The sequence below is a fragment of the Dipodomys spectabilis genome, unplaced genomic scaffold (genome assembly GCF_019054845.1).
Source record: "Dipodomys spectabilis isolate Male_0828 unplaced genomic scaffold, ASM1905484v1 ptg000018l, whole genome shotgun sequence".
In the NCBI taxonomy this organism is placed as follows: Eukaryota; Metazoa; Chordata; class Mammalia; order Rodentia; family Heteromyidae; genus Dipodomys; species Dipodomys spectabilis.
The window spans coordinates 15,352,592-15,370,555 of NW_024870695.1; the positions used below are offsets into that span (position 1 = coordinate 15,352,592).

The 17,964-nt window shown below is 45.5% G+C and overlaps 1 protein-coding gene across 1 annotated transcript in view; it reads right to left on the minus strand.

Annotated features, from left to right (window-relative positions):
• Positions 1-17,173, minus strand: part of Ttll6 (tubulin tyrosine ligase like 6) — a 42,618-nt gene extending 25,445 nt beyond the window's left edge. Inside the window, 5 exon segments of the mRNA XM_042674072.1 lie at positions 1,138-1,268; positions 1,394-1,512; positions 2,692-2,732; positions 3,767-3,982; positions 17,137-17,173. Coding sequence (XP_042530006.1) covers positions 1,138-1,268; positions 1,394-1,512; positions 2,692-2,732; positions 3,767-3,939 — 464 coding nt within the window. The 5' untranslated portion in view covers positions 3,940-3,982; positions 17,137-17,173.
• Between the last annotated feature and the right edge of the window lie 791 nt (positions 17,174-17,964).

Here is a 17,964-nt window from a genome sequence, read left to right on the forward strand (position 1 = left end):
CTGTCTTGAACACTGGGTTTTACTCAGAACAAGGGGCTCCATCCAGAAACACCCTGTCCCAGGTACAGACTACCCTAAGCCTTGAATTGCTCTCATCCCTGAGGATGTGGACTCAGGGTGGCAGAAAACGGAGATCAGTGCTGTCACTCTGCCCACAAGATAGGACTTCATAGCATTTCAGTCACAGTTACTTTTGCTTACAGTGTCATATTAACATCAGTGCCTCTGTCCTTTTATTCTAGGATCTAAATAGGGGGCAGAAACTAAAAATCTCTTTGTCCTAGCTGGGCACTGGTGGCTCATGCCTGTAATCCTAGCTACTCAGGAGGCTGAGATCTGAGGATCACAGTTCAAAGCCAGCCCGTGCAGGGCTGGTGGGCAGGTGGTAAGACTCAGAACATTTTGCATATCAGGAACAGATGACTAAGGCCAGAAACTGGTGGCTAGTACCTCTAATCCTAGCTACTCAGGAGACTGAGGTCTGAGGCTCTCAGTTCAAAGCCAGCCTAGGCAGGAAAGTCTGAGAGATTCTTATCTCCAATTAGCCAGCAAAAGTCCTAAATGGAGCTCGAGTGGTGAAAGCTAAAGTACAGTGCCTAAGCCCTGAGTTCAAGGCCCAGTACCAGGGAATGTGTATGTGTGTGTGTGTGTGTGTGTGTGTGTGCATGCACGCACGCACGCGAACACACACACCATACACACACAGGACTAATTACAAATGGGTAAAATTCAACCCAAGAAGGGCAGAGGCTGATGCCATTGAGGGCACAATGGGAATCAAGGCCAGGCAAGCAGCCCTTCCTGCCTAACCTAGGTGTTAACTCTATCTAGAGGCCCCTGGGTCCTTAAATTTTCAGAAAATGCACAGTTAAATGATTGGAACAAGATCAAAACCAACAGCTTTCAGGGTGAGGACAAAGTCTCATCCCAGCTGCAGATCCAAGTTCCAAGGTAGCCAGCCCTTAATTGTCATCACATTTTATAGGCAGTGCTTAGTTTCCTCAACCTTGGACACACCCTTTCCCCCCTTCTCTCTTCCTGAACAGTAGCTAGGAAGGGAAAATAGCCAGTCACCTGGGAATCAGGGCAATTGGGTAAATGCAGGGTGAGGGGTGACAAGAAAGGAGTCACACTCACTCAGCAGGAAGACACCAGGTCCTGGGGAAAAAATGGAATTCCTTAGGGAACATCTTTAACATGCGGCTCATATTCCTGGCCAGCAAATCCTTGCGGCAGATTTCAGTCATCCCAGGGAAGTGATTGATTTTCTGCAATAGAAGCCGGAATTCATGAGCAATGAGAGGAGAGGGGAGCACCAGGAATTTCCCTCAGGAGACTGATAAACATGGGGAGCTTCACTGGGCAGATGCCACACTTAAAGGGAGGGAAATACCTGGTAACTCTTCATCTCCATCACCCGCTCCAGTGACACTGAATAGTCAGTCCAGTAGACAGTCCAGTCCTCATTTTCACCCCCCTCTCGAAGGCCATACTGCTGAGCAGCCCTGCGCACTGCAGTGGAGTCCAAGGAAGGGTTTGTTAGCCCAGGAAGAGAACATGGGATGGGGGAATGCCTTTCTTAGGCATTCCTGGATCAAGAGAGCTGGCTCCTTGGGACTGGCTACCCCATGCAAAGAAAGCAACATGGAAACTGGGCAATGGTGACTCACACCTAAAATCCTAGTTGTTCTGAAGGCTGAAATCTGAGAACTGCAGTTCAAAGCCAGCCTGAGCAGAAAAGTCTATGCGATTCTTATCTCCAACTAACCAGCCAAAAGCCAGAGGTGTGGCTCAACTGGTACAGTGCCAGCCTTGAATAATAAAAAAAAAAGTTAATGGACAGTGTCATAGCCTTGAGTTCAAGGCCCAAAGAAAAACATGCAGAGTTGAAAGCTGATGATGAATACAGCCGCTACTCAGTGATTGCCACAAAGGGTTGTCTGGGATGAATGTTTGACTTGTCTCGGCTTCCCCTTGCCAGAAAGTAGGCCTCTCTCTGGCTTCCCTCCAAATACTAAAGCCCCAAATGTTCAGGGAATGTAAACCAATCCTTAATGTTAACCAGAGCCAAGCTAACCAGAGCCAAGCTTAATTAGTGAAGCCAATTGGTGGGAAAAAAGAATTAAACAACGCATTTCAAAACCACATACAGGCTATTACATCCCTCTGCCCCTGCTCTGGTTAGTATAACTAGCTGGGAGCTGACTCCAATGCAAATCCAAATGCCTTGAAGGGCCTGGGAAGGAAAAAGTACCTACAGTAACCAAGGGAGCCCAAAAGCAACCCAAGGTATTTCCATTTGAACTCAAAATACAACCACAGTATTATGCTCCGCTGTACAAAGTAAGCCTGTAGATTGGGTTCCTGTCTACAGACTGATAGTTGGTAACCCATGTTCTAAAACAGGACCACAGGCTGCAGGGACAACTGCCTCTTCTACCACCAAATCCCCAAATCACCACAGCCCAGAATTATAGGTATCTGAAGTACACAGCATTATGGTCAAACCCAATCATTGGATTCTTTGGATGAGATTCCCAACTTCCTCAAATAGTTCATGGAGCCCACAGAGCCAAGGACTAGGGTTTGGAGATTCCTTCACCCCCTGAGCATATACAAGAGTGACCCCTCCCCTGCCCTTTTTGGGAAGAGACTGATCCTGTCGTAGAATCATTAAGTGCAGATGCTCACCACTCTCATACCGGCAGTTGGAAAGATTGATCACCAATCATCTGGAAAAGAGAAAAAGGAAAGCAGCAAGACAGAGGCAGACACACTGGCCAGAACAAGGGGTTGCATTCAGATATACCCTGTCCCAGCTAAACAGGCTACCCTAAGCCTTGAACTGCTCTCATCCCTGAGGATGTAGACTCAGGGTGGCAAAAAACGGAGATCAGTGCTGTCACTCTGCCCACAAGATAGGACTTCATAGCATTTCAGTCACAGTTACTTTTGCTTATAGTGTCATATTAATATCAATGCCTCTGTCCTTTTATTCTAGAATCCAAGTAGGGGGCAGAAACTAAAAATCTTTTTGTCCTAGCCGGGCACCGGTGGCTCATACCTGTAATCCTAGCTACTTAGGAGGCTGAGATCTGAGGATCACAGTTCATAGCCAGCCTGGGCAGGAAAATCCGTGAGACTCTTATCTCCAATAAATTACCAGAAAACTGGAAGTAGCACTGTAGCTCAAGTGGTAGAGCGCTCACCTTGAGCTGAAGAATTCAAGCCCTTCAACTGACCAAAAAAATAATCTCTTTGTTCAAAATATCATTGCCACCTTCTCCCCATTAAGGGAAGTTGTATTAAGTACATTGATCAGGCTTGATTGGAACAAGGCATAAGGAAATACTAAAGAAGAACTGTAGGCAAGCTGTAGATAGGTCCTGCATGGTTCTGTTACAGTTAAAGTGGAATAAATTCCTGGGGCAAATAAGTGCTTTCTTCCATTTATGCAAGGAAACTTTCTTGCCCTACCCATTCTTTACAAGGTATTCTAAACACAAGTAGAGTGAAATTTTATTATACACACTGTTATTATTTAATTCTATATTTTAATTTTTCATTTTAATGTTTCACTATTTAATTCTATTAAAAAGACTATTAAAATGGTTCCTTTTTATGTATACCAAAAATCACATAATTGTGACAGTCTAAGTGCAAAATGTCTTTTTCCCTGGCTTTACCAGCTTGAGCCCCATTCCCTCCGGATCTCTCCTGGTCTAACCAACATGGATTCACATTCCCAACATCTTTCAATCCTAACCTCTTTTTTTTCTTCTTCTTCTTGGATTGCTGCTCGGCATGCTGTAGCCCTTTTTCTATGTCCTCGTTCACAAAAGCCAGATCAGCGACTTCTTTTAGATCTTCTATGGAACTGTCTTCTCTCTCCTCAGAATCTGCCTCTTCTTCACTCTCTGAAGTCAGGCACTGTAGCATCTTCCTGGCTTGGCAGGAGTCCCTGGAGCAATACCAGTCCTCCCTGAAGGGAAGAGCAGAGGGAGATGCAGTTACATGGATCGACCTGTAGGGGGACCTCCGCCCTTGCTCATGTGGGTAGTGAATCAGGGTTCCAAGACCCGGCAACAGGTTGCAGTTTATAGAATACCACCAAATCTCTACCTGTGGTGCAAGCTCAGGGAGAGAGTGGATTCCATCTTTTGCCATCGACATGACTTTGGGGACCAGGATTTGGCTAACCCTGGCATTGGTTTTTCCCTGCTGGGGTTTTCAGGAGCAAACTGAGATGCTATGCATGGCACCACCAAGTAAACAATCTTATTATTAAAGTCAGTGTCTGGAGACAGCTTCAAAGCTAGGCCCCAAGCCTTCCTAGTTGAGGGATGATGAGTTCCAGAGGGAGCAGTGGAGGTACACAGAGGAGGTGTGTTAACTGTTTCAATGCTCTATTCAACCTCTCACATAGCAATACTGCAATTGCCACTCAGGGAGTAGGAAGCTAACGTAGTTGATTGAATAGTAAGACTCAAGCCCAGGATCAGATTCAATTGTGTAGAGATCCCAACCATGGAAAAGTCTATAACATTTCCTTCACTGTCAACTCCAAATTAAAAACAAGACCAAATCCATATATATATATATATGTGTGTGTGTGTATATATATATATATATGGAAGTCCAGCAAAGTATTTATTTCCTTGCCCCATTAGATTTCTTTGATATTTGCTCAAATTTTCAAATATTAAAAAAAATTAGCTACACACTGGTGGCTTATGCTTATAATCCTAGCTACTCAGTAGCTGAGACTTGGAAAATCCCAGTTCAAAGCTAGCTGGAGCAGAAAAGTCTATGAGACTCTATCTCCAATTAACTAGGCCAATGATGGACTGAGGCATGGCTCTAGTGGCAGAGCACCAACTGTGATCAAAAAGCCCTGAGTTCAAGCTCTCATATTGTCCTTCCCCCTACCTCCACCCCCCTACCCCCTCCTGGCCTCAGGCTCCTGAGTTCTGGGATTACAGGTACACCACAGGTACCCAGCTCAAATGTCAAATAGACTTTAATGTCTCTGCTTCACAGTAGGGAAGCATAAGTACTCTGACATCATTTTAACCAATTTCATCTGATTATTCCACACCTACTATCATAAACATCCTTTTTATTTGAAATTAGTTGAATTTATTTCCTTCTAAGTTTGCATATATACATAAATCATGCATCTACTTTATGTATTTAGTTAGTTAATTTGCTGGTAACTGGGGCTTGAACTCAGGGCCTGGGGGTTATCCCTGAGTCTCTTTGTGCTCAAGCCACAGTGCCACTTTCATATTTTTCTGAGTAGTTTATTGTAGATAAATTTTTCTGCCAGGGCTGGCTTCGAACCACAATCCTCAGATCTCAACCTCCTAAGTGGTTCAGATTATAGACATGAGCTGCCAATGCTCAACTCATATTTTCATTTTAAATCCTTGACTATTTTGCCTGGCCTCTACAACATAAAAAATCACTTTAAATGTAGTATTTGTGTGTATGTGCCAGTACTAGGGCTTGAGCACTGTCCCTGAGCTTTTTAGCTCAAGGATAATGCTCTACCTCTTGAGTCACAGCTCTACTTCTGGCTTTTTTTTATCGTTAATTGGAGATAAGAATCTGATACTTGGGCTAGGAAGGTGGCTCAGTGGTAGAGCGCTTGCCTTGCATGCATGAGACCCTGGGTTCGATTCCTCAGCACTACATAAGCAAAAAGAAAAAGCCGGAAGTGGCGCTGTGGCTCAAGTGGTAGAGCGCTAGCCTTGAGCTGAAGAGCTGAGGGACAGCACCCAGGCCCAGAGTTCAGGCCCCACGACCGGACCCAAAAAAAAAAGAATCTGATACTTTCCTGCCCAGGATGACTTCAAATCATGATCCCCAAATCTCAGCCTCTTACGTAGAATTACAGGGGTAAGCTTAAATTTTTTGCTCAAGGCTGACACTTTACCACTTAAGCCATATGTCCACTCTGGCTTGTTGCTGGTTAATTGAAGGTAAGAGTTTCTTGGGTTGGCTTTGAACAATGATCCTCAGACCTCAGCCTCCTTAGTAACTAGGGTTACAGGTATGAGCCACTGGTACCCAGCAAACGTAATTTTTGGTGTTGCTATTGAGCCAGTAATGAAGCTTGAACTCAGGGCCTCTTGTTGGCTTTCTTGGACACAGCTAGTATTTACAACTTGAGTCACCCCTCCAGTCTGGCATCTTGCAATAAACCTTGTTGCTATAAAACAACAAAGCACTCTCAACTTATAAAAGTACAGCATATGTGTGTGTGTGTGTGTGTGTGTGTGTGTGTGTATCACAGTTCCTATATATATATATATATATATATGAGGTGACCCATTGGTCTACAGATAAACATCCCTTTATAGTGTTAGTGTCAAAGTTCGAAAGTACCTAGTTGTTAGTTCTGTAGCAAGAATATTCCTGAATTTAACAATTAAACTAATCATTGCCTTATTGATGGATATCTAAGTTGTTTCCAATTTTGAGATGTCAACGTATCTTTAAACATATTTTCAAGCTGGGTATGGTGTGGTGGTATGAGCCTGTGATCTAGCTACTAGGTAAACTGAGACAGGAGGATTGCTTAAATTCAGAAGTTTGGGGGCCAGCCTCAGCAACAAACCATCCCTCCTTTCTGTGTGTCAGCACTACAGCCTGAACTCAGGGCCTTGTGCTCTCACTTGGCTTTTTCCATTCAAGACCCAGCGCTTTAGAAATTGTACCACACCTGCACTTCTAGTGCTTTGCTATTTAATTGAAGATAAGTCTAGCAGACTGCCTGAGTTGGCTTCAAACAAGATCTTCAGAGCTCAGCTTCCTGAGTAGCACCTAGCTCATACCCCATCTGTTTACTAGAAAACATACTCCCCAACATACACACACACACACACACACACACACTGGGGTTTGAACTTAGGACTTCATGCTTGCTAAGCAACTGCTCTTACTGCTTGAGTCTCCAGCCCCCCACATATTCCATGTTTACAGGTTTTATGTTAGTGTTTTACTTCTTTGGGATTCTTTCCTTAATAGCCAGAGAATATAGGGCAAATGAATACAAAAATTATACAGCTTTTGGTAGGAGAAGGGGGGGGGGGGGTCCTGGGCTCAAGGCTAGCACTCTACTACTAGACCTACAGCACAACTTCTGGCTTTCTCTGTGATTAATTGGAGATAAGGGTCTCATGGTCTACCTGGGCTGGCTTTGAACTGCAATCCTCAGATCTCAGCCTCTTGGGCAGCTAGGATTATAGACGTGAGCCACCGGTGCCCAGCTACAGAAATCCCAGAAGGATTTCAACAATTTGGACAACTTCCAGCAACATGCAACTGCAACAGGCTCATCTGAGCTTCACCATCTCTTGGGAATCACCTCCTCTTGGTACCCAAACTTGTTAATGCTACACATCTATACTTCATGACCATGTCTTTAACATTACTGCACCCTTCCATTTCAAACTGTCCTTTTCCCAAACATAATATGATGGTAGTGTTTGGGTTCTCACTATGAATTATTTAATAATAAGCCCTTACATAGGATAGTTCCTTGCAAAGAATTTTCATACACCTACCCTCATTGAATGCTCCCAATCAACAACCACTGGGGGGAGAGAGCAGAATTATTACACTGGCCACAGATTATACCCAAGTCTCTTTATGGTGATACAGAGCAGAAGAAGAAAGATCAGGGAAATGGATGGATAAAACCTTGGCCCTGGGAATCAATATTCCCCAGGCATGTCCCTGGCAAAGTTCAAGAAACTATGGAACATGAAATCTTGACCTTGGCCTATTCTGTTTCCTTGCAGTTAAAGGAAAACCCCAACCCCTCCACGATGCTTCCTGTTTACCCAGCCCTCCTGGAGGAGTGGCTCGTTGACATAAAGGTTAATGTTAACTTGGGGAGAAACTGACACAATTCTACCTTTAGAGTTGTGGGTTGTCTTTGCCCTTTTCTGAGTCCTTGTGCAAATGGTAAGAACAAGTCATGGCTGCTTATATTCATGTTCCTCAAAAAGAAAATAAGCATTTGGGAGGCTGAGGTAGGAGGATGGTTAAGGCCAGTCTAAGCTATCTAATAAGGCCCAATCTCAAAACAAACAAAAAGTCAAAGGGCCAAGCACCAGTGGCTCATGTCTGTAATCCTAGCTAGTCAGGAGACTGAGATCTGAGGCTCAAGGTTCAAAGACAGCTTGGACAGGAAGTCTGTGACTATTATTTCCAATTAACCACCAAAAAGCCAGAAGTGGAACTGTGACTCAAGTGGTAGAGCACAAGCCTTGAGTGAAAAAGCTCAGGGACAGTGCCCAGGTCCTGAGTTCAAGCCCCAACACTGGCACAAAAAGGAAAAAAAAAAAAGGTCAAGCTGGCATTACTAGCAGCTCAAAGTCAGCCTGGGCAGCCTATGAGACTCTTATTTCCAATTAATCAGCACAAAGCCAAAACTGGAAGTGTAGAGTACCAGTTATAGGGTACCACATGAGAGCTCCAGGCCCTTGGTTCAAGCCCCAGTACTGGCATACACACAAAAAGTCAAATTCTGTCTGCTCTTATCTGAATGGGTAACTGGCTAACTATGGTTTTCTAGCCTACCCTCTCCTATATTCTTGACTACATGGATGATACTATGATGGTAGACAATATCCCTTGCCAACTTTGGCTGTCATTTATTCTCTGGTTTTCTTTTCCCCCAGACTCTGCTTTGTGTTTAATCCCCAGGGCTGAATGCTGCTGGCTTAGCTCCAAAGGCTCCTGGAAGAGAATATTTTGTTCAAAGGTTGCCTGCCAAGGATTGGCATGATGAGTGCTGGCCCACAGTACTGAGTTGTTATCACTAATGTTGCTCAATAGAAGTAGTTGCCATTAACTAGAAAACTCGTAAAAACCCAGATTCTTATTTCTTTTAGAAAAGTAGGCCTCCATTCCTTCGTGCTAGCTTTAACATTTCCCCTCACATTCCCTTTGGTCACCCTGACATAGCAGCAAATGTGTACTATTCTTTCTCTTACAGTAGCAACCAGAAGAGACTCCTCCCACCCTCCCTGCTGCTTTTACTGGAGTTTGAACTCAGGGGACTTCACCTTGCTAGGTCTATGACTATGATTTGAACCACACCCTAGACCTTTTTACTTGTGTGTGTGCTGTGTGTGTACGCACACACGTATGCACATGCACACCTGTCTAGACACTGTCCATGAGTTTCATTGCTCTAGGCTAGTGTTCTATCACTGGAGCCTCCAACTTTCCTGCCTTGGCTGACTTTGAATCTGGATCCTCAAACCTCAACCTCCTGAGCGACTAGGACTGCAAACATGAGCCACTGCTGCCCAGTTACTTTAGTTTTTGCATAGGGTTTTACATTTACACCTGGACTAACTTGGACTTTGATCCACCTATTTGTGTTTCCTGCTAGGTAAGATGACAGGTGTGCAGTACCACATCCCCAGCTTTTATTGATGGAGATGGAATCTTGTTAATCTTGTTTATCCAAATTGGCCTTGGACTTTGATCCTCCCTATCTCTGACTCCATAGTAGCGAAGATTACAAGTGAGATATATTACTCACCCCCCCCCCCAATACTGAGGTTTGAACTCAGGCCTGGGCTGTCCCTGAGGTTTTTTGCTCAAAGCTTACACTCATTACTTCAGCTACAACTTTGCTTCCAGTTTGTTTGGGATTTTTTTTTTCCCCTGTTCAAATGGAAATAAGAGTTTGTTTGTTTTCCGGTCACGGGGCTTGAACTCTGGGCTTGGGTGCTGTCCCTCAGCTCTTCAGCTCAAGGGGAGTGCTCTACCGCTTGAGCCACAGCTCCACTTCTGGTTTTCTAGTGGTTTATTGGAGATAAGAATCTCACAGACTTTCCTGCTTGGGCTGGCTTTGAACTATGATCCTCAGATCTTAGCCTCCTAAGTAGCTAGGATTACAGGTGTGAACCAAGGGTGCCTGGCGAGATAAGAGTCTTACCCACTTCCTATTTAGGCTGGCTTCAAACTCCAGTCCTCAGATCTCAGCCTCCTCAGTAGCTAGGATTACAGGTGTGCTCCACCAGAGCCCGGAATCAACACTTTCTGGTTTTTGTTTTGTTTTTTGTCAGTCATGGGGCTTGAACTCTGGGCCTGAGCTCTGTCCCTCAGCTCTTCAACTCACAGCGAGTGCTCTACCACTTGATTCACAGTGCCACTTCTGGTTTTCTGGTTGTTTATTAGAGATAAGAGTCTCACAGACTTTTCTGCCCGGTTTGACTTTGAACCTTGATCCTCAGATCTCAGCCTCCTGAGTAGCTAGGATTACAGGTATGAGCCACCAGTGCACCACAGCAACTTTTTTAACCAGCCTGTTCTCATTTATGGTACATTCTTGACCTCATAGTCATCTCAATTTATAAATTCTGTTTCAGTATATTTCTGGTCTGCAAGTAGGTGGCTTATTTTTTTTTATTTTATAGGGCTGAGGGTCAATTCCTGTGTCTTACCAGGCTAAGGCTCTAGTGCTGAGTTATGTCTTCAGTACCCAACTCCCAGGTTTGTTTTTGTTAGTGTTGTTTTGCAAGCAGATTTTGAGTTTCCCCCAGAGCTGAATAAAAAGCACGATTAACATTTTATTTATTTATTTGCTTATTTATTTTATGGTGCTGGAGTTTAAACCCAGACCTTCAATGTGCTACACAAGCACTCTACCCCCTCCAGCCACACCCATGTCCCCAAACAGCATTAGAGTGTGTGTGTGTGTGTGTGTGTGTGTGTGTGTGTGTGTGTGTGTGTGTGTGTGCCAGTATTGGGGCTTGAACTTAGGGCTTTGGCCTCACATTCTGGCTCTTTCAGCCAAGGCTGGAGCACTACCACTTGAGCCACTACCACTTTCAGCATTTTGCTGGTTAATTGGTCTGCTCGGGCTGGTTTCACATTCTGATCTTTAAATCTCAGCCTCTTCATAGCTAGGATTATAATCAAGCATGAACCACAGGCACCCAGCTCCAAATAGCACTTTAATTTCCTGGTTTTCTTCCTTCCTTCCTTCCTTTTTTGTCACTCATGGGGCTTGAACTCTGGGCTTGGGCGCTGTCTCTGTGCTCTTCAGCTCAAGGCAAGCACTCTACTGCTTGAGCCACAGCGCCACTTTTGGTTTTCTAGTGGTTTATTGGAGATAAGAGTCTCACAGACTTTCCTGCTCAGGCTTGCTTTGGATCGTGATCCTCAGATCTCAGCCTCCTGAGTAGCTGGCTTAATTTCCTGGTTTTCAAAACAATTAGAACTTCAACCCAGTTGAAGCTAGACCTCTAAATAGCTGATATGGGTTCCGATATGGGTTTTATTTGGTAGAACAAACTTCTCTCACTCAGTCTCAGCAACGATTCCCTGTTAACTTGGGGGCAGGGGCTGGGAGCAGGGAGGGGTAGGGGGATGCAAAATGTCCCTACTCATTGTCCTACCTAACAGTTTGGCTGGTGTCAATATCAGAAGCAGACTTATAGTAATGAGGAATAAAAGGATGAGGGGCAATAGATCCAAAGGTCAAGGCCCAAGAATATATGTGAACACTGGGAGTTGGAGAGGCATCCTGATATACACATATATCACGGTATAAGGGCTCCTCAAGCCATCCAGAGATGACTTCAAGTCACTTGTTAAAAAGGCAGATCCAGTGAGATAGCTAAAAATACTGATTCTAGAGTCAGCCTGGATTGAAATCACAGCTCTGTCACTTCCTAGTTGTCTAATTTGGGGCGGTTTCTAATTAACTTTCTTCCACCTTGGTTTCCCCACCTGGTATAGCAATTACAAGAAGTAAACAAGTCACCTTATTTGAGGTAACACAACACAAAGTTCTTAGAACTATGGTTAACTACACACAGTAGATGCTCATGTGACAGAATAGTCCAGGTCTGTGCGTTCTCAGCAAGGAGGTCAGTGTCTGGCCATATAGGTGATGTTTGCTTCTTAGTGTGTGTGTGGGGGTGGGGGGGTGGCACGTGTGTGTGCGCATGCATGTATGCTAACACTGAGGCTTGAGCTCAGAACCTTGAGCTCTTGTGTGGCTCTTTGAAGGCTGGGCTCTACCATGTTAATCATACCTCCACTTATTACCGGCTAACTGGAGGTAAGAATCTCTTCAATTTGTCTTCCCTGTCTGACTTAGAACCTCAATTCTCTGATCTCAGCCTCCTGAACAGCTAGAATTACAGTTGTGAGCCATTGATGTTTGGCTTTGTATGCTTCTTGGATTAATGGACTGGGAAAATGAACAAATTTAAGTTCCTCCAATGTGCATTTTCTTCATCTATAATAATAAAAGTATTATTATGAGCACTAAACAAACATTTTAAAAACATCAACCAACTGCTGTCAGTAGTAGAGGCCTGTAATCCTAGCTACTCAGGAGACTGAGATCTGGAGTATTGCCATTCAAAGCTAGCAAGAGCAGAAAAAGTTTGCTAGAATCCATCTTCAATTAACTAGCAAAAGCAAAGTTGCCTGGGTGCTCAGCACAGTGGCCCACATCTGTAATCTTAGCCACTCAGGAAGCTAAGGTCTGAGGACTGAGGTTCAAAGGCAGCCCTGGCAGAAAAGCAGATGAGACTCTTATCTCCAATAAACTACTCAGGAAAATCCAGAAGTGGAGCTATGGCTCAAATGGTAGAGTGCTAGCCTTGAGCACAAAAAGGCTCAGGGACAACACCCAGGCCGAGTTCAGGTCCCAGAACAGGGGATAGGGGGTGGAGGAGGCGGGAGAAGGGGGAGGGGGGGAATGCATTGCTTAAGTCATGGAGTGTCAGCCTGGTAAGGACCAGGTCTTGAGTTCAAACCCCAGGACTACAAAAATAAATTGGTCCTAAATAATTTTCCTTATCGCCAACAGCTTCTAAATTTCCACCTCCTAGGAGGGGCTTGGATCTCCTCAGATTTGCTGTAAACTGGAAGCAGTTCTATCATTTCTGATTTGTATTTTTTATTCTTTCTTTCCCTTTTCTTCACCCAGGTCCATGTTATCTCATTAAGGATATGGTTGGCATATTTTCTAAGTTTTTATGGGATTCCTAAGAGAGTTAGGAAGAAATGACCTTGAAGAATGTCTTCAAGGTCTATCTATTTACTTTGAAAAGAGGGATTTTTGTATTTGTTTTGGTGGTGGTGGTTTTGGTGGGGTTTGAACTCAGTATCTGGGCCCTGCCCCTAAGCAATTTTGTTCAAGGCTAGCACTCTACCACTTTGAGCCACAACTCTGCTTCCGGTTTTCTAAGAGTTAATTGGAGATATGAGTCTCACAGACTTTTCTGCCTCAGATGACTTCAAACCTGTGTCCTCAGATCTCAGCCTCCTGAGTAGCTAGGGTTTACATGAGCCAGCCACCAGTGGCTCTGCTCAAACCAAATCTTAGATGACATGACAATGCCCTTTATTGGCCACCAGGGGGCGAGAATGAGCGGTATGATTGCTCCACACAAATACACTGTAAATTAGGGAAAAATCTGGTCAGAGTTGGTGTGCACCTGTAATACCAACATGTGGAGGCTGAAGCAGGAGGATCCTGTTTCAAAAAGAAAAGAGAGATGGTCAACTAGGAGGTGGGGAAGAGAAAGAGAAGAATTCATGTCTCATTTCTGAAGGACCGTACACCTCCCTCTCTGGGAGTGTTCCAATAGGTGGGAGAAATGTTTAGTATTTCTATTGCAAGCGTGAAGGAATGTAGATGACCTATAAGTGGGAGGAAATGCAAATTTTTTGTCAGTTGTGGGGGCTGAACTCTGGGCCTGGGCGCTGTCCCTCAGCTCTTCAGCTCAAAGCTAACGCCCTACCACTTGAGCCACAATGCCACTTCCAGCTTTTTTCTACTTATGTGGTGCTGAGGAATCGAACCCAGGGCCTCATACATGCAAGGCAAGCATTCTACCACTGAGCCAACTTCCCAGCCCAGGAAATGCAATTTGATGGTTGATTGACGCAAGAATGAAAGGGGATGGTGAGTCAAGGATTAGCGGTTTTCCTCCCAGCCCTTCACAGCTTGGACTTTTCTTCTAGACTATATATGGCACTGAAGGCTCTCCTACTCTGTCTGCTGCCTGTGACTTCCTTCTGTTCTCCCAAATAACAGGTTTTTCTTCACAAACTCCCTCTTTCCTTTTTTGGTCAACATTCACCTGTGAGAAGCTTTCCTCTGAAGGCCTCCAATGCCAGCTATTGGTAAAATGGGTGAGACACACAGAGTGGAGGTGCCAGCTCCGAATGAAGCTTTGCCCTTCTGATTTGGAAGAACATGAGAAGCAAAGTTGTTATTCCCTGTCATTCCCTACCCTTCCTGTGGTTACAACCACCAGGAACTTTAAAAGCTTTGATCTAAAAATTAGGATGCTTTTATGTACTCTTTGCCTTTCATTTTAGCTACCTTTTGAATTTTTGCAAAATATAGGCTATCAAGGGAGGGAAAGTGGTAAAGTGGGGCTTGCTTGCTTTCTTTTCTTTCTCTTTCTTTCTTTCTTTTATTTCTTTCTTTCTCTCCCTTTCTCCCTTCTTCCCTCCATCTCTCCTTCCTTCCTTCCTTCCTTTCTTTTTGTCAGCCCTGGTGCTTGAACTCAGGGCCTGGGCTCTGACCCTGAGCCTCTCTGTGCTTCAGGCTAGTGCTCTACCACCTGAGCCACAGTGCCACTTCCAGTGTTTCCTGTTTATATGGTACTGAGGAATCAAGCCAGGGCTTCATGCATGCTAGGCAAACACTACCACTAAGCCACATTCCCAGCCTTTAATTTCTTAAAGTATTTACCAATAAGAAGTGCTAAGAATGACAGGTTACATTTATTAAAAACAATAAGATTCTTGCCCACTCAGAAGCCATCTTGATTTTGCTAGAAATTGATTGGAAGATGCAATTTTAAAGTCAGGTTCAAGCTCAGCCATTTCCTCCACAATAATCAGGGTACTTCTAGAAAAGACAAAGCTGGATCCAAATTCCAGCTCTACTCCTTCCTTCCTTCTTTCCTTTTTTTTTTTCAACAGGATATCATTCTGTAGTCCAGGTTGACCTCGAACCTGTGATCCTCTCTTCTTACCTTCCAAGTAGCTGGGAATGTGGCTTAGTGGTAGAGTGCTTGCCTAGCATGCACGAAGCCCTGGGTTTGATTCCTTAGTACCACATAAACAGAAAAAAACCAGAAGTAGCACTGTGGCTCAAGTGATAGAGTACTAGCCTTGACCACAGATATGCTCAGGGACAGTGCCAAGGACCTGAGTTCAAGTCCCAGGACTGGCAAAAAAAAAAAAAACACCATACCCTGCAGTGTTGCTACTTTCTGGGATGGTGAATCTGTGTAACTTAGCCTCTTTATACTTCAGTTTCCTCACAGGTAAAATAAGGATAAAAAGGGAAAAGAAGGCAAAACAGACAATGGAGTAAATTTCATCGAAGTACATTTTATGCATATATGGAAATACCACAATGCCTCTCTTTTGTACAATTAGGTTATGCTAATAAAGCATGTTAATTATTTGGCATGCATTCAATTAGCATATATTGATTGCTATATGCTAATTATGCATTCCCATGAGGATAACAGTATCCATAGATAGGTTGAGTTAGTATTTCTAAAGCTCTTGAAGCAGTCCTTGGTTCAACATAGGTGCTATATTGTGAACTGAGACTAGAGGGGTTGGAGATGTGACTCATTTTATAGTTTCTGCCCAAGGCCCTAGGTTCAATACACAGAACCATAATATAACAGTAATAGGATTAATACAAATATCAAGTAATTTTCTGCAGTGCCTGGCACAAACCAGTGCTCAATAAAAGTTAACTCCCTTCCCACTTCATTTTTTTTTTTGGGGGGGGGGGAGGCTGTCGGTCATGAGGCTTGAACTCTGGGCCTGGGCATTGTCCCTCACCTCTCCAGCTCAAGGCGAACACTCTACCACTTGAGCTACAACGCCACTTCCGGTTTTCTGGTGGTTTATTGAAGATAAGAGTTTCATGGACTTTCCTGCCCAGGCTGGCTTTGAACCGCGATCCTCAGATCTCAGCCTCCTGAGTAGCTAGGATTACATGGCGTAAGCCATTGGTGCCCGGCCCCACTTCATTTTTTTTTTTTGCCAGTCGTGGGGCCTGACCTTTGGGCCTGGGCGCTGTCCCTCAGCTCTTCAGCTCAAGGCTAGCACTCTACCACTTGAGCCACAGCGCCACTTCTGGCTTTTTCTGCTTATGTGGTGCTGAGGAATCGAACCCAGGGCCTCATGCATGCAAGGCAAGCACTCTACCACTGAGCCACCTTCCCAGCCCCCCCACTTCATTTTTTAAACGACGTATTTCCCTAGGGTCCCAACTCCTTTCTCAACACTAGAAAAGTATTGCCTCAGTAAGTATGAAAACTGGAAGTCTAAGAAAAAAAAAGAGGCTGGAAATGCGGCAAGGACATCTGCACAGGGCCACTTTGGATATGAAAAACAAATACGCAGGCGTCGGGGGCTCAGGTCTATAACCCTAGCTACTCAGGAGACTGAGATCTGAGGATCCAAGTTCGAAGCTAGCCCTGGCAGAGAAGTTCATGAGACTCTTCAATTAACTACCAAAAAACAAGAGGAGCTGTGACTCAAGTAAAATAGTACACCAGCCTTAATCACAAAAACTCAGGGACAGCGTCCAGGCCCTGAGTTCAAGCCTCAGGACCGGCACGCACTCGCGCGCAAACACACACACACACACACACACACACACACACACACACACACACACACACACACACACACACACACACACACACACACACACACACACACACACACACACACACACACACACACACACACACAGGTGTCGTTTTTGGAAGGTTTCTTACGACCAGGGAAGAAAAGTGATCAACTGAAGGCCCCAGGTTGGGGAAGAAGGAGATGAAGAGCTGTTCTGAGTCCCAGGGATGGCTGGTATCTACGGGACAGCTCCTGCGTGTCTCCGGGGTTGGTTAGGGAAAGGCGGGAGGGCAGGATGAGAGCGTTAACACGAGGGGCTGGGGTGGGTAGCTGGCGTCCAGGACACCCTTAGGGATGACAGGTGGGGGTCGCCCTTGGGAACTAGGGGATGTGTCAGGTTTGCGGTGGTGTGGGGAGCCTCTGGAGGCCGCGGTTTGAGGCCAGCACCGGACTTTGGCGCATTCTTACCCGAAATTCCGACCGCCCCGTCTCGCCCGGACGCTGCGGCTCCAATCGCTCCCTACTACACCTGTGGACTCCCACGCCCGAGTAGTAAGGAGCCTGGTTCCCATTGGCTGCCTGACAATCCCGACCCCAGTCGGTGCTGCTCCCAACTTTGGGCCCGTCCTACCCTTGTATTTGCATATAGGGCCACTCAAGCCTGCGATTGGTCCGCGGCGCGGGCGGCCATGGCCCCTCCCTCCTGAATCTCATTAACCGCCCCTGGGCTCCAAGACCAAAGCGCCGGAGGTTGTCCTGGGAGACGCGCAGGACGCACGGGCTAATCACTCCCCGGCGCGAGCTCTGCCGACCGCTCGTCTGGGTCTACTCGCGTACTCGCGTACCCGCGCCGCACCGCCCCGCCCCACGTCCCCCAGGCCGCGCCGCCGCGCCCCGCACGGGAGCCGAAGTTCTCTGGACCCGCGCCGTCGGGCGGGCCGCTGGGCTCCGACGCAGTGGCAGTCGGAACGTTTAACTCGAGCTGTTTCTGTACTGGTGGCGAAAGTCCGGAGAGCACCTTGAAGTCCTCGGGCGATCATCAATATCCAAAACCAGAAGAGGCTAAATTTAGGAGGTCTTTGGCCTCCCCTGAATGATCAGTAAAATTGAGCTGTCCAACCGACTGGAGAGCCCGACTTAAGAGGTCAGGGCTTTTAGCTTCTCACAACAGTTAAGTAGCCACATCTCTTAATTTGGTGCCTATTGAGGTTAAACTGGAGTTTTAAGTTTCCTGCAGGATTTTAGAGGAATATTCTGCCCATGTGTCCAGGACTTCATACTGTGTTGTAATGGAAA